At 41.4% G+C, this 14,268-nt stretch overlaps 1 protein-coding gene across 8 annotated transcripts in view; it reads left to right on the forward strand.

The window, feature by feature from the left end:
* Phtf1 (putative homeodomain transcription factor 1) overlaps positions 1 to 13,519 on the forward strand; it is a 48,923-nt gene extending 35,404 nt beyond the window's left edge. For 7 of the 8 annotated variants that reach the window (XM_052730278.1, XM_052730281.1, XM_052730280.1 and 4 more), the window contains 4 exons: positions 3,581 to 3,736; positions 4,926 to 5,021; positions 6,195 to 6,320; positions 7,774 to 8,276. In XM_052730278.1, coding sequence (XP_052586238.1) covers positions 3,581 to 3,736; positions 4,926 to 5,021; positions 6,195 to 6,320; positions 7,774 to 7,794 — 399 coding nt within the window. In that variant the 3' untranslated portion in view covers positions 7,795 to 8,276. Of the gene's footprint in view, positions 1 to 3,580; positions 3,737 to 4,925; positions 5,022 to 6,194; positions 6,321 to 7,773 lie in introns of all 8 variants that reach the window. The other variant, XM_052730279.1, reaches the window with a different exon arrangement.
* Positions 13,520 to 14,268: the final 749 nt, after the last annotated feature.

Raw genomic sequence — 14,268 nt, forward strand, 5'->3', positions numbered from 1 at the left:
TTCAGTCCTTTAAAATGGGTAGTGGCCTCTTTTATTCGCTGGCATTGCTCCGTTTTATTAAATCTTCCGTTAGCACTTTGGATTGTGTCTGCCGTTGCTGAGAGTAATGTTCTGTACATACTGGTTTTTCTAGGTATAGTGATTACATTGCTCAAGTCCTATATTCAGTTTGGGGTTGGTTTTTGTTCTTGGGGGAAGTGTGCTTAGATTCATGATGGTGGAATTGTTTGTTGCCAGTGTTTGCTTTAAGCACTTTTGTTTCCTTGCTTGCTTGAGACACGTACGTTCTCATTATGTAAGCAGTACAGCCTCCAGTGGTGGCAGATGTCTACAACCCCAGCAGTTGAGAGAGGCAGGCAGGAGGATCGGAGTTCAGAGAGGCCATCCTTAACATAGAACCTGGGTTGTGGGGCTCCCAAGGTTGAAGTCTGGTCCTCAGGGTTAGTGGCAGGTAGCTTTGTTTGCTAAGCCATCTTGCCAGCCCCTGGTTACCTGTTTCTTATTCAACTTCATAGTCTTAGTCTTTTGTAGTACCCGACCTATTTAAATGTAAAGTAATTGCTGTAACTACAAATACTGTTTGCTTCCTGTTTGGTTCACCTATTAATTTTTCTTTTCTGTCTTTTGTTTATTGATTCACTAATATCCCATTTAGTCTTCTCTGTTTACTTCTACATTTATTTACTATTGTCTGAGTAGTAACCTCAGAAATTAGCTTAGTGAAGTCTAATTAAATAGTTGGTTCAGTATAGTCTAATTTATAGCTTCCTTGATAATGACAGGGTTTCTAAAAAAGATTTATTTTGCTGGGTGGTGGTGGTGGTGGTGGTGGTCCATGCCTTTAATCTCAGCACTCAGGAGGCATAGCCAGGCGGATCTCTGTGAGTTTGAGGCCAGCCTGGTCTAGGACAGGCACCAAAACTACACAGAGAAGCTCTGTCTCAAAAAACAAAACAAAACAAAACGACAAAAAAAAATTATTTTATGTGTATGGGTGTTTTGCCTGCATATATGTCTATGTGTCACATCTGGAGTCCCAAAGAGTGCATTGGATTCCCCGGAACTGGAATTACAGACACTTGTGAGCTGCTATGTGGTGTTAGGAATGGAACTGCTATCCTCTAGAAGAGCATCCAGTGCTTTTAACCAGTGAGCCATCTCTCTACCCCTAATGACAAGGTCTTAGAACCCTGGATTTCATTTACCCATTCGTCTTTTCTGTCGTTATCTGTTATTCAAAATGTATACATATTTAAGGCCCCAAAGCTGTAATCATTAGTTTGTGCAGCTGGTGACTTCTCAGATGCCGCTGCACATTCCATTGCTCCCTGTGTGTTTGTTTCTGGAACTGTCTCCTGCCTGAATCACTTCCTTAGTGCTCTGTTAGTCCTGGTTTGCTGCAGATGAGTTCTTTCCCAGTTTGCTCATTTGAAATCTCTTTTTTTTTTAGTGTTTTGAGACAGGGTCTCATGTAGTCCTATGTGGCCTCCAGTTTACTATGTAGACAAGGATGACCTTGAACTTCTGATCCTTCTGCCTCTACAGGTACTGGGATTAGAGTTGGGTGCCCCACTTTCAGCTCACTTTTATTTTTTGAAGGCTATTGTTTGGTGGGAAAGAATCCTAGGTTGCCAGCTAGTTGTTTTATTTTTTCTTTTCTTTTTCTCTCTTCCCTTTTTTCTTTTCATTACTTCTAGAATTCTGTTGTTCTTTTCTTTTTTTTAAATTTATTTTTATTTCATGTACTAATTAGTGTTTTGCCATGGATGTTGGGTCTCAGGAACTGGAGTTACAGACAGTTGTGAGCTGCCATGTGGGTGCTGGGAATTGAACCAGGGTCCTCTAGAAGAGTAGTCAGTGCTCTTAACCACTGAGCCATCTGTCCAACCCTCTTTTCTTTTTTGTCTTTTTTTTTTTTTTTTTTTGGTTTTTCGAGACAGGGTTTCTCTGTGTAGCTTTGCGCCTTTCCTGGAACTCGCTTTGGAGACCAGGCTGGCCTTGAACTCACAGAGATCCGCCTGCCTCTGCCTCCCGAGTGCTGGGATTAAAGGCGTGCGCCACCACCGCCCGGCCTCTTTTTTGTCTTTGAGACAGGGTCTCATTAATTAGTCCTTGCTGGTCTGAAACTCTCTATGTAGACCAGGCTGGCTTTGAACTCACAGAGTTTCCACCTACCTCTGAATAAAGGCTTATGTCACCACACCTGACTCTGTTGTCTTTGGGTCTCCATATTTTGTCTCGAGAAGTTAGTTATTAGTCTTACCATTGCTTTTTAAAAAAAGTAAACTTCTGTCAAAAATCAGGTGTTCATAGGTGTATGGATTAATGTTAGGATCTTCCAATTCGATTCCATTGGTTCACATGTTGGTTTTTATGCCAGTACCAGGCTGTTTTTATTACTATAGCTCTATAGTAGAGCCTGAGGTCAAGGATCGTGATGCCTTCAGAGGTGGCTTTATTATACAGGATTCTTTTAGCTATCCTGGGTTTTTGTTTTCCAAATGAAGTTGAGTATTCTTTCCAGGTCTGTGAAGACTTGCCTCTACTGGATGTGCCTCCTCATGGGAGGCCTTGCCTTCTTGAGGGGGAGGCTGGGGTGCAGGAGGAGGGAAGAGGGGGGATCTTTGATTGGTGTGTAAAATGAATGGAAAGATTTTCTTAATTTTTTTTTAAAAAAAGTAACCTTTTTCCCTGGCTTAAGAATCAGGGTGGTTTGTAGCCATTCAGCTGTGATTTGTGGGCGTGAGGAAACTCTGTATTAAAGCTCCCGTGAGCTGCTGCCGGTTATGACTTTCCTCATCCTGGTTAGAGCTGACTGACCACGGTGACCTCAACCCAGACTGAGAGAAAGAGCTTTGCTCTTTCAGAGTCAGAGTTAAGAGCCTGAGATATTGGTGGCAGGTTTTGGAGAAGGGAGATCAGGAAGGCGCACTCCAGCCATGGGAATCATGACAAACCAAGGCTGGCATTAGTGGAAGCTCATGGGTTCCTGTGAGGCCATAGAGTTAGTCAGGAGGGAAGGGAAGAATGTGGGTAGCTGCTTGGTGACTTCCTGCTTATTTTAAGTCTGGATTTGGCTTCTGCCAGAGTTCTCTGGATAGTTCTTCAAGAAATTATTCTAACTTCCTTGGACTTTCTTGAGTGAAGCTTTTTACTTTAAGCAGTAAAGCTTTAAGACACACAGTAGGCACTCAGTGCAGCTGTGTTGCCATGCTATTATCTGACTCATGAAATGGCCTGGCCTGAGGACCATTGCTGCTGGAGCTTGTTAGACAGATGCAGTTACCACTCAGTAGTGGCCCCATGTGCCTGTGAACACACTGGGGATTCAGGAAATGGAAGTTGGTCGTTTCTTACCTTGGCTCCTTGTAGACCCTTGCCATCTTTCATGAACAGGAAAAAAACTTAGGACACTTGGAGAAATACATAATGGCTAAGTAAGTAAATAATACCTTGTGAATATTCAACTTTTTTCCTCTGAGTTTTAAAACTGTGGATTGCTGGTAATGTTTTAAAATTGACACAGGAATAGTTATGTGATGTTAAGACAACTACTGAGCTTTTTCTGGTCTTTCGATAGGTTCTTCAAGGCCACAAGACATTCCTGAATGATGCTTACAACTGGGAGTTCTTGATCTGGGAAACAGCACTGTTGCTGTTCTTGCTTCGCTTGGCCTCCCTGGGGTCAGAAACCAACAAGAAGTACAGCAACGTTTCCATACTGCTCACTGAACAGGTGTTGATGGGCTCCTATCAGCTTGGCCAGTGGTTACAGGTTCACACTGTGTGGTTGGTACTGAGGACTGGAACTGACCCATTAGCTGTGACGGCACGTCACTTTTGCCACTTGAATTCTCTCTTTGACAGTATATAAAATGAGCCTGACACCTTTATCTCCTGCTGAGGGCTGGGAGGATGCAGAGCTAATGGCCTAGAAGTACTTTGTTGTACTGTAAAGATACTGTTATTGGTAGGAAGGGACCATATGAACACATACTAAGATTGACAGATGTTTCTTGTGAATGTGGAGTAATAATAATGCATTTTCTTTGTTAATTTTAATTTTGAATTCAAGTTTCCCATAAACATTAAGTAAAAATACTTGGGCCAGGCAGTGGTGGTGCACACATTTAATCCCAGCACTCAGGAGGCAGAGGCAGACGGAGCTTTGTGAGTTCGAGGCCAGCCTGGTCTACAGAGCGAGTTCCAGGATAGGCTCTAAAAGCTACACAGAGAAACCCTGTCTCAAAAAACAAAAACAAAAACAATAATTTGGGATAATTTGTTTTTGTTTTTTATTTTTGGCCTCAGATTCATGGTGGATAATTCTTCCTTTAGAGGAAAAATCAGGAATTAGTAAGTTAAAAACAACTATTTTTTTCCTCTCCATAAATGTCTGATGATATTAGATTACTTGGGGGTACTGAGAAGAGTAAGAATTCTTTGAATTCAAGGAATTTGAGTGCTGAGTATGTTACAGTTAGTATTTTTCGTTATTTTGATATTTAAATTGTTTCATCAGGAAATGTTTTATTTTCCCTAAGTAGCTTTTCTTTAACAAAGAGGTGCTGTTAGCAGTGGTTCTCAGCCTATGGGTCATGACCTCTTTGGGGGTTAAAGACCCTTTCACAGGGGTCCCCTAAGACTATCAAAACCACCGATATTTACATTATGATTCATAACAGCAGCAGAAAATCAGATATGAAGTAGCGGTGAAAATAGTTCCAACCATGACGCGCTGTATTCAGTGTCTTCACGGGCCGCAGCATTAGGAGGTGAGGTCCACTGTGCTAAGGGATGGGAGAGGACATGATTCCAGGGTGCCGAATCCATAGATTCCAAGTGTGTTTAACTCGAGAATGTGATTTTATGCAGTGTGTGGTTTTTTTTCTGTAAATTTACCTTACTCTCTCTCTTTTCTTTAGATTAATTTATATCTTAAAATGGAAAAAAAGCCAAATAAGAAAGAACAGCTCACTCTAGTAAACAATGTATTGAAGCTGTCCACCAAGTTGTTGAAGGTAAGTAATAGCTCACACCCCTGACTACAGTGCAGATTAGTCAGCTTCTCAGCAAAACAGAGGCAGATGGAGTCAGGCTGGGCTCGGGTAGAACTGTCACAGAGCTCAGCGACGCAAGGCTGCGGAGAGTGGCCCCATTACCATGCTGGGCTGCCTGGTCAGAAAAAGAACGGGTCTCTTCAGGGGAGGTTGGGAGATCACTGGCTTATTCTCCGGGATACAGTTTGATCGTGGAAAAGCAGATCTCTGTTGGCCAGTGGACATGGTTTTCTCTGGGTGTTAGTTCTTAGCCCTGCTGAGTGGCCACCAGCATGCCCATACTTCCTGTCAATTCCACGCATCCCACTGTGAAGAGGCTGCTGGAGATGCAGATATCCCAGCCTCACACTCTCCCTGCCACATGAATGGCTCCTGTGGCTTGTCCTCAGCCTGTTCCTAGAGACACTAATATCACTGGTGCCACTGGGCCCCAGAAGCAGTTGCTTGTCTCATACTCATCACTGCTTGCCTAGGCTGGAGTTACCCTGATGCTCTGGACAGCTTCTGAAGGTCACCTTTGATGGTGGACCCAAGACCTTCAGCTCTCTTATCGTTGACCTCTGTAAAGAGCTATCTGTGGCTGTCAGTTCTCTTTACCACACATTCATACCAGCCAAAGGCCTACCTAGCTCTGTATACAGGGCTCAGGCTCTGGCTGCTGGCAGCTCAGTGTTTTTGTGCAAGAAAGATGAATTAAATTAAGCTTGTTTTGAATTGAGTCATAAAGTCCAGCCAGGTTTTACTTCTTAGAAAAGACCTCTGGCAGTATAGGTTCAGAATGCTAGTGTGATGGTTTGGGGTTAATGGGAAAGAATCTCCAGTCTCATCACCTAGGCTCTGATGGGTACTCATGTCTTTTTCCTTGAACTTACAGAGATCTGCTTGCCTCTGACCCCCGACTGCTGGGATTAAAGGTGCCACTTTTAAAAAAAGTACTAATGACTTATTGCTCCCTTCCACTTTAACACAGTTAGGCCATGGAAAGGTTACTGAATCTCTCACTGATCTCTTTGAAAGTAGCTTTGGGATATTAATGAAAGAGCCATAAGCATCATCCTTACCCAAGACTGAAAACCAGCATAGAGTAAGAGTATTGTGAAGCCATATTTCATTTCCGTTCCTCTGTCTTTGTAGGAGCTGGACACACCATTTAGACTCTATGGACTGACCATGAACCCCTTAATCTACAACATCACAAGAGTAGTCATCCTTTCTGCCGTCTCAGGAGTTATAAGCGATCTTCTAGGATTCAACATAAGAGTACGTGTGAGCACTGCTCTGTAGCCTTTTGTCCTTACAAGTACTATGTGTGTCCATGGAACCAGCTCTTGAGGACATGGACTTGGTGCTTTGCAGGCTTTTCAGCTTAGCTGTTCTCATTTTACAAAAGTAAAAGACTGAACTCTTGAGCAAACTAAAAATCCAATTTTGAATTTCATGTCAATAGTGTGGTCTGGGGGAACATGTTCCTGTGACCCAGAGAAATACAGGAGTGACTGAAAACCTGCAAACATGAACTGACTGCAGTGTGCCACTTTTGATTCTGGAAGTATTTATTTTTTTCTCCTTTAGAATTATTATTTATTTCTTCCTATATAAAGGGTTCTTATGGAAATCAATTTGGAAGTACCTCAAAAAATGAAAACCAGAACTACTGTATGACCCAGCTATTTCACTCCTGGGCATATATCCAGAGAACTCCATTCACCACCACAGAACTATTTGCACCCCATGTTTATTGCTGCTTTTATTCACTGTAGCAAAGAAGTGGAACCAACTAGTTGTCCATCAACAGATGAATAGATAATGGAAATCTGGTACACATATGTAATGAAATGCTCTTCAGCTCTAGAAAAATGAAATCACAAAATTTGCAGGAAATGGATGGACATAAAATGTAATAATATTTAAGTGAGGTCACACAATCTCAGAAATAAAGAACCCTGCATGTTTTCTCTCATGTGGATACTAGCCCAAAATATATACAAGGACACATGTGAACAGCTGTACTGTGGATACAGTACAACATATAGAAAGGAAAACAGGAGGTAAATATTAGGTGATGGAGGAAAAGGGCATAAAGCTAGTGGTTTTACTAGTGTTAACTTTGTAATCGATCTTTTTGTGTGTATCTGGGATAGATAAGTGCGTAAAAATACAATTGAGAGAGCTGGAGAGATGGCTTAGCAGTTAAGAGCACTTACTGCTTTTGCAGAGGACCTGGGTTCAGTTCTTGGTACCCACATGATGGTTCATACCCATCTAGAACTAGTTCCAAGGGATCTGACGCCTCTTCTGACCCTGGTCAGGTATGCATATGGTACACATACATACATGTAGGCAAAACACTTACATAAAATAAAATTAAATCTTTAAAAATGTAAATGAAATGGAAGTGAAAAAACTCAGAACCACAATTGATAGTGGAAGTGTACAGTCGGCTGTGACACACTGCAGTTAGCGATGGTGGCCCTGACTGTACGAAGTTCACTGAGCTTGGGGGGCTTGCATCTGCTACTCTTGCTGTGTGCAATTTTTTATTTGCAAGTTCTTTATAATAAACTTTTAATAAAACCGTAAATGGTTCTTGGTTCATAGTCATAAGAATATACATCTTAAGTGCCACCTATTTGTCTTACAGCTAACTGGGTATTTTTTGTTTTGTTTTTTCTTTTTTTTTTTTTTTTTCTTTTGGGTGATTTTCTTTTCTCAGCTGTGGAAAATTAAGTCCTAAGCTGAGTCGTGTGCCTGGATTCTTTTCTGGCTGGTGTCACTGCTCGCCCACTGAGGACAAAGATGGCTCACTGAAACCAGCGACCCTTGCCAGCTCACATGCATAAACCTCTTTGCTCAGCCCAGCCTAACGAATGGAGTTTCCAGAGGGCACATCCTTTCCCTGGGCATGCGTGTGAAAACCTGCACTTTCATGGTCTCAAGCAACGTGAACAGTCAGCAAACGAAAGCCTGCCTGACTGACACTGGACCTTCTGAGTCAGGACATTTATCCTGGACCCTCCAGTATTGTGCTAGTTATATTTACTGGAAATAGTCTTTTGGGTAACCATGGTAGATGCCCAAAGCATGAAGCAATTATCTTTTATTGGAAATATGCAAATTCAATACTTTTCTATTATAGTCTATGGATTGGGGATTTCTCTATCAAAGAGAGATAAACTATTTTAGGTTGAATCTAAATAAAAGAACTTTACTGGAGAATTTCAGTTTCTAGGCTCTTTTGCAGGGAGGATGGAGAAATACAGTAACTTTAAACTGAATTTCTGTTGATTGTAGAGAAAATTTTAATGTATGCTTTTGAGTTAGTCCTGTAAGTGTAGTTGTTGGTGAGTCCTGTGCACTCATGAGTAATTCAGCCATGCCCATTCGATAGCATGGCTTTGCTAATGGTTTTCCTGCTATGTATGCAATGTCATGTATCCAGCCTTTAGTACAATTTCAGGTCCTCAGTGTCTAGCCATCGCCACACTGTGCCTTGGATGTAGGTTTTCTTATGAGCATCTCATCATGCATGCGTCTCTTAATGGAGACACCAGCATTCTTGCTCATGATGCTCTCTGCTTTGAAGAATCTCTTGAGGAAGACTGGAAGTGTGAACACCTTAATGGTAAGATTTTGTAGAATTTGGACATCTCTTGTACTACACATATATATCATAGGATTGATTACACATTTTTTATATCTCTTTATTTTATGTGGATAGATGTTTTGCCTGTGTCTATATTTGTACACCATGTGCATGTCTGGTGTCTGAGGCCAGAAGAAAGCGTCGGATGCCCTGAGACTGGAGTTAGAGATGGTTGTGAGCTGCCATGTTGGTGCTAGAGATGGAACTCAGGTTCTCTGCATGCATTATTAACCTCTGAGCCATCTCTCCAGCCCTGGTTACACATTCTGTATGCAGGGAAATTGATGAACTTAAAGATGAGCTTCCCAAGATTCCAGGAATTGTACAGATCTTCTCTGTTTGCATCCTTGTCCCTGCTACTAAGTGTCTCAATTTCCTCACAGGTTAAGTAGTGATAATAACTACCTAATGTGGTCGTTCCCGTTTAATGAGATTGTCATAAGTTCCTAGCACCATGTAAAATACATAGCCGTTAATTGCACTGTAAATATTATTACTGTCTACACCCTTTAAAAAATCTGACAGTCATAACTGTGAAGACACAAATATAGGTAGTGGGTCAGCAAGAATACTCACTCATCCCAAGTGCTGTGAGGGAGCTATACTTCTTTTTTTTTAAAACCCAAAGTTCCATTGATCTGTGTGTGCATGTGTATGTGTCTGAGTGTATGCTCACACATTTGTATATGCATGTGTGGAGGTCAGTAAAGCAAGTCCAGTGTCCTTTACAAATCCCTGCTGGTTCCTTTGAAGCAGGGTCTCCTGAACCTGGTTCGTGTTCTTTCAGCCAGGCTGGAAGCCAGAGCCAAACAGATCTCCTATCACCACTCTCTTTGGGATGTGAATTCTGGTCTTCATTATTGTGCAGAAAGTGCTCTTAACTGCTGAGCTGTCTTTCCAGCCCTAGGGGATGTGATTCTTGAAGCTGATCTCTAGACACCCCAGGCTTCAACAGACGGCTCACAGAAAGTAGCTGCCCATTTTCCGTAAGGAACAATTGTCTCAAATTTAAGATAAAGTTTTGCAGAGTTTGGCTTTTTTATCTGGAACCTTTACAGTGAATTCTAGTAATTTAACTAGAGGGTTAGCTTAGACTATGATTTTGGTGGTGTGGAAAAGGCTGGTGTTTCAGGTGGGTAAATTCATATACAAAGGCAGCTATTATTTGTCAGTGTTGGAATTGTTGCTCATTTGCCTGTCTTATATCCAGTACCAAGTCTGAATAATTATCTTCTGATCACTTCATGCTTCTCTGTCCCCATTGCTACCCACTCCAATTTAACATTATTGTTTTAAACAAGGTCTTTCTGCTTCCATTTTTTTTTTATATATGGCTTCCTCTCCCCCTAGTCCAATCCAGTGTTGTTTTTGTTTAGTTTTTTGTGTAGTTTTTTTAAGATGGTAGATCTTTTGCAAAATCTGTCTCATTTGGAATTCATTCATAGTTTACTGTTGAAGGGTGTTGGTGGTGCACACTTTTAATCCCAGCACTTAAGAGGCAGAGGCAGGCAGATCTCTGTTGAGTTTGAGGCCAGCCTGGTCTACATAGTGAGTCCCAGGACAGTCAGGGTTACCCAGTGAAACTGTGTCTCGAAAAACCAAACTAAAACAAAAACCATAGTTTACTGTGATTGTGAAGATAATCCAGTCTTTTAAAATAAGGTATTTAGGCCTATTCCATTGAAATATTCCTAAATCTTTATTACGTATAAAAGATATTTTTGTTGAATATAAGATTTTTAGGTTTAAAAAAGTAGTTTCATGCTGGGGTAATGGTGCACACCTTTAACCCAAGCCCTCAGGAGGCAGAGGCAGCTGGATCTCTGAGTTTGAGGCCAGCCTGGTCTATAAAGCAAGCACCTGGTCAGCCAGGACCACATAGTTAGACCTTGTTTCAACAAAAACAAAAAGTTGTCCCACTGCTTTCTGGATTGCCGTGTCTCTGGCCAGAAGTCTTTCCTTTTTGTTCCTCCTCCAATGACGAATCTTCTGTTTAATTTTGACTGCTTTCAAGATTGTTAGCTTTACCACTGAATTGGTACAGCTGAATTGTTTGTGTTGGTATGACTGTTTTCATATTATTTGTGTTGGGGTTTGTTGGACTTAAGGAATCTGTGGTTTATTGTTTTTGTATCATTTTATAGGTAGTTCATATTTTCACGTTATCAGATTATAAAACTTTTTGGCATTAAAAATAATTTTTCTACATTCCATTCTGACGTGTCTCCCTTTGGGACTCAAACCCACCATGTGTGTATTAAGTTGCTTGAAGCATCCCTTAGCTCACCTAGTTTATGCTTTTTCAGACTATTTATTTATTTATTTATTTATTTATTTATTTATTTATTTATTTATTTTTGTTGTACCTTTAAGTTTTCTATCCTGTTTTGCACTAATTTGGAAATCTCATCCAGTATATTAATTTTTGAGACAGGTTGCACTATGTAACCAAGGCTGGCCTCCAGCTCCTCATCCCCCTCCATCTGTCAGCATCACAAGCATGTGCTAGTCTGTCTGCTCTATCCAGTACATTGTCCATCTGTAAAAGTTTGGAACAAAGCCTTCCATGTCTCTCCTTAAAATAGTTATTTTCTCTCATATAATTTATATATTTATATTTGCTATCTGGGTCATTTGGGATTTTGTTGTTGTTGTCTCTTCATTTGGGACATGTTCCTGTTTTACATGCCTGGAATTTTTTTATTGGTTGTGAATTTTATTGTTGGGAGTGCAGTGTTGTATGCATGTATTTTTGTTGTTGTTGTTTTGTTTTGTAATCTTACTTAGCTTTTTTGAAATGCAGTTTCTTCAAGACAGGGCATTTCAAGGATTGTTTTAAAGATTGGTAGATGTGCCAGGGGCAGCTAGACTTAGGATAATTCTTCTGCTAAAGCAACATTTTCCTACGCACTGCACTTGGTCTTCTGTTTGTGAGGCACAAGGTTTTCCTGCCTTGGTAGTCTAGTCCAGCCCTGTGTGGATGTTAGCCTTTTTTCTGCCTGCTTCTTTTGGAGGTTCATTGTGGTTGGGTTCTCATGTGCTAATGCTACCAGTACTCAGTTAAAACTAGGCTACCCTTTTGCATGTCCCTGGAGCTCTCCTTCTCTTTGAGCAACTGCGCTGTCTGGTGCTGGTTCCTTCAGGGGCTCACCTTTCCTGTGCACCTGTCACAGCAAGACTGCTGCTGTGTTTGGCTTTCCTTTCTACACTGCAGGCCAGAGGCTACTTGTCGGCAGTCTTGGGGCTCTCCTTGTTTATATCGTCGTGTGCTGCTGCCCTTGTCCAGAACCTAACATCTGCTATTAAACTTTTCCCATTATTTTTAGTTTTAAGGAGAGACATATTTCCCTCACCTTAGTAAATGGTATAGAGCTGATGCAGCGCTCAGGTAAAGGCTCCATGTTTAATCTAGCTCTGCCTTGTGCTGGTTTGAAAGATGTCATGCTTAGTCTGGAGCATTTGAATACTCCTCCCCAATTGGTGGTACTCTCTGGAGAGGCTTAGGAGGCCTAGCTAGAGGAAGTGTATCACTGGAGAGCAACTTTGAGAACTAAAACTCTTGCCATTTCTAGTTCATGCTCTCTGCTTCCTGCTTGTGAGTCAAGATGTGAGATCTCAGCTTTTGCTGCAGCCAGCCTGCTTGCTGCCTCTACTCCACCGTCATGGACTCCTAACTTTCTGGAGCTGTAAGTCCAAACAAACTTCTTTGTAAGTTGTCTTGGTGTATGTTTTATCGAAGTCCTATAAAAGTAACTAATACATGGTTTTCACTGCCACTAGCTAAGCCTCCTCTAGGCTCCCTTGGGCTGCTGTGCCATGTTGGATTTCCATTATAGCTGAAAAGTTGATTTTCCACAGCTGCATCCACTTAAAATATGGAAATTCTTACACCATCAGCATTAAACCTTATAGGAGTTTCCTGTGGTCACCTCCAGGGCCTCTGTGACAGTGCTGCATTCCTTTCTAGTTTGACATCCTCTACCTCATCTTACTTCTCTGCCTTCACACCATCCCTTTTACCAAGTTTTCCCTTCCTAGGCGTATCCAGGTGTTTCTTCTGCCTTGGAATACGTATTTTTCACTCTTGCGCTGGATAGCTGATGATCAGCTCTCAGCCTTCAGTTTTCGATAGCGTCTCTCTCATAACTCTATCAGTCACATCACTCACTGATTTCCTTCATGTGTCTCACTATCTTCTACTTGTCTTTCCTCCCATTAGACTGTGAGTGCCCTGAAAACAACAGTACCAGATTCCCTAACAGATACCTAGGAGACATGCACTGGGGGAAGAATAGCCCTCCCTCCTGTCTGTCACTCCTGTGCAGCAATCAGTGCTTCATCGATCCCCGGGGAATATCTAGTGACTTGTACTTTGATTCCCCCAAAGGGCTAAGATTTTGGTAGTATTACATTATTGAGAAATAAAACCAAGATGTAAAAATAGAATTAGGTTAAACTGTTCATACATTTTAGCAGTAACTACCAAAGAATAAGAAATGTACTTATTGATTGGGTTTTAAATCTGTTTTACTGGGGAAAATCATCCTTCCTAAAATTGCTATGGAGGTATACTCTATAAACCTCTAGACATGTTTATAGTTGTGACCATAACTTAACACTGAAAAGCTAAATAACCATGTGCTTGCCTAACTGGAATATGATTTTCTTCACTTTTCAGCAAGAGAAATTCTAAATAACAGAGTGTCTCAAATGTGTCAGTTTATGGGTTCAAGCTTTCTGTTCACTGGTAGACAAACCATGCAAGGTGAATCAACCTTATTTTAAATTAATAAAACAAAGTTTTGAAAAATTTAAATCTGCATTTTAAAAAATTATTTATTTATTTATTTATTTGGTTTTTCAAGACAGGGTTTCTCTGTGTAGCTTTGGTGCTTGTCCTAGATCTTGCTCTGTAGCCCAGGCTGACCTCGAACTCAGAGATACGCCTGGCTCTGCCTCCTGAGTGCTGGATTAAAGGTGTGCGCTACCACCAGGCTGGCCTCAAACTCACAAAGATCTGCCTGCCTCTGCCTCCCAAGTGCTGGGAATAAAGGCGATCGCCACCACCGCCTGCCCCCCCTTTTTAAATCTGCATATTTTTAATAGGCTAGATGGGTCTTGTTCTCAAACATGGTGATTTGGGAATTCTTTTTTTTTTTTTTTTTTTTTGGTTTTTTCAAGACAGGGTTTCTCTGTGTAGCTTTGCGCCTTTCCTGGATCTCGCTCTGTAGACCAGGCTGGCCTCGAACTCACAGAGATCCGCCTGCCTCTGCCTCCCGTGTGCTGGGATTAAAGGCGTGCGCCACCACCGCCCGGCTTGATTTGGGAATTCTTAATTTATACATACATGGACTAGTCTAGTAATTTAAGTAATCTTCTGTTTCTTGCAGTCACTGGTGCCTCTTCTGAGCGATGAACTTTGAATACAAACTTGCAGTGGCATACCCATCCTGCACAGCACATACAGCTCCAGTAAGGTAGGACTCAGGTTAACTAGTGGCTGTCTTAAGGACAAGTTTCTTGGTTTGTGAATTTGGTTTTTTTTTTTTTCTTTTTGACTTTAAT

Source organism: Peromyscus californicus, unplaced genomic scaffold, assembly GCF_007827085.1.
Source record: "Peromyscus californicus insignis strain IS unplaced genomic scaffold, ASM782708v3 Scaffold_9__1_contigs__length_137607984, whole genome shotgun sequence".
Lineage (NCBI taxonomy): Eukaryota > Metazoa > Chordata > Mammalia > Rodentia > Cricetidae > Peromyscus > Peromyscus californicus.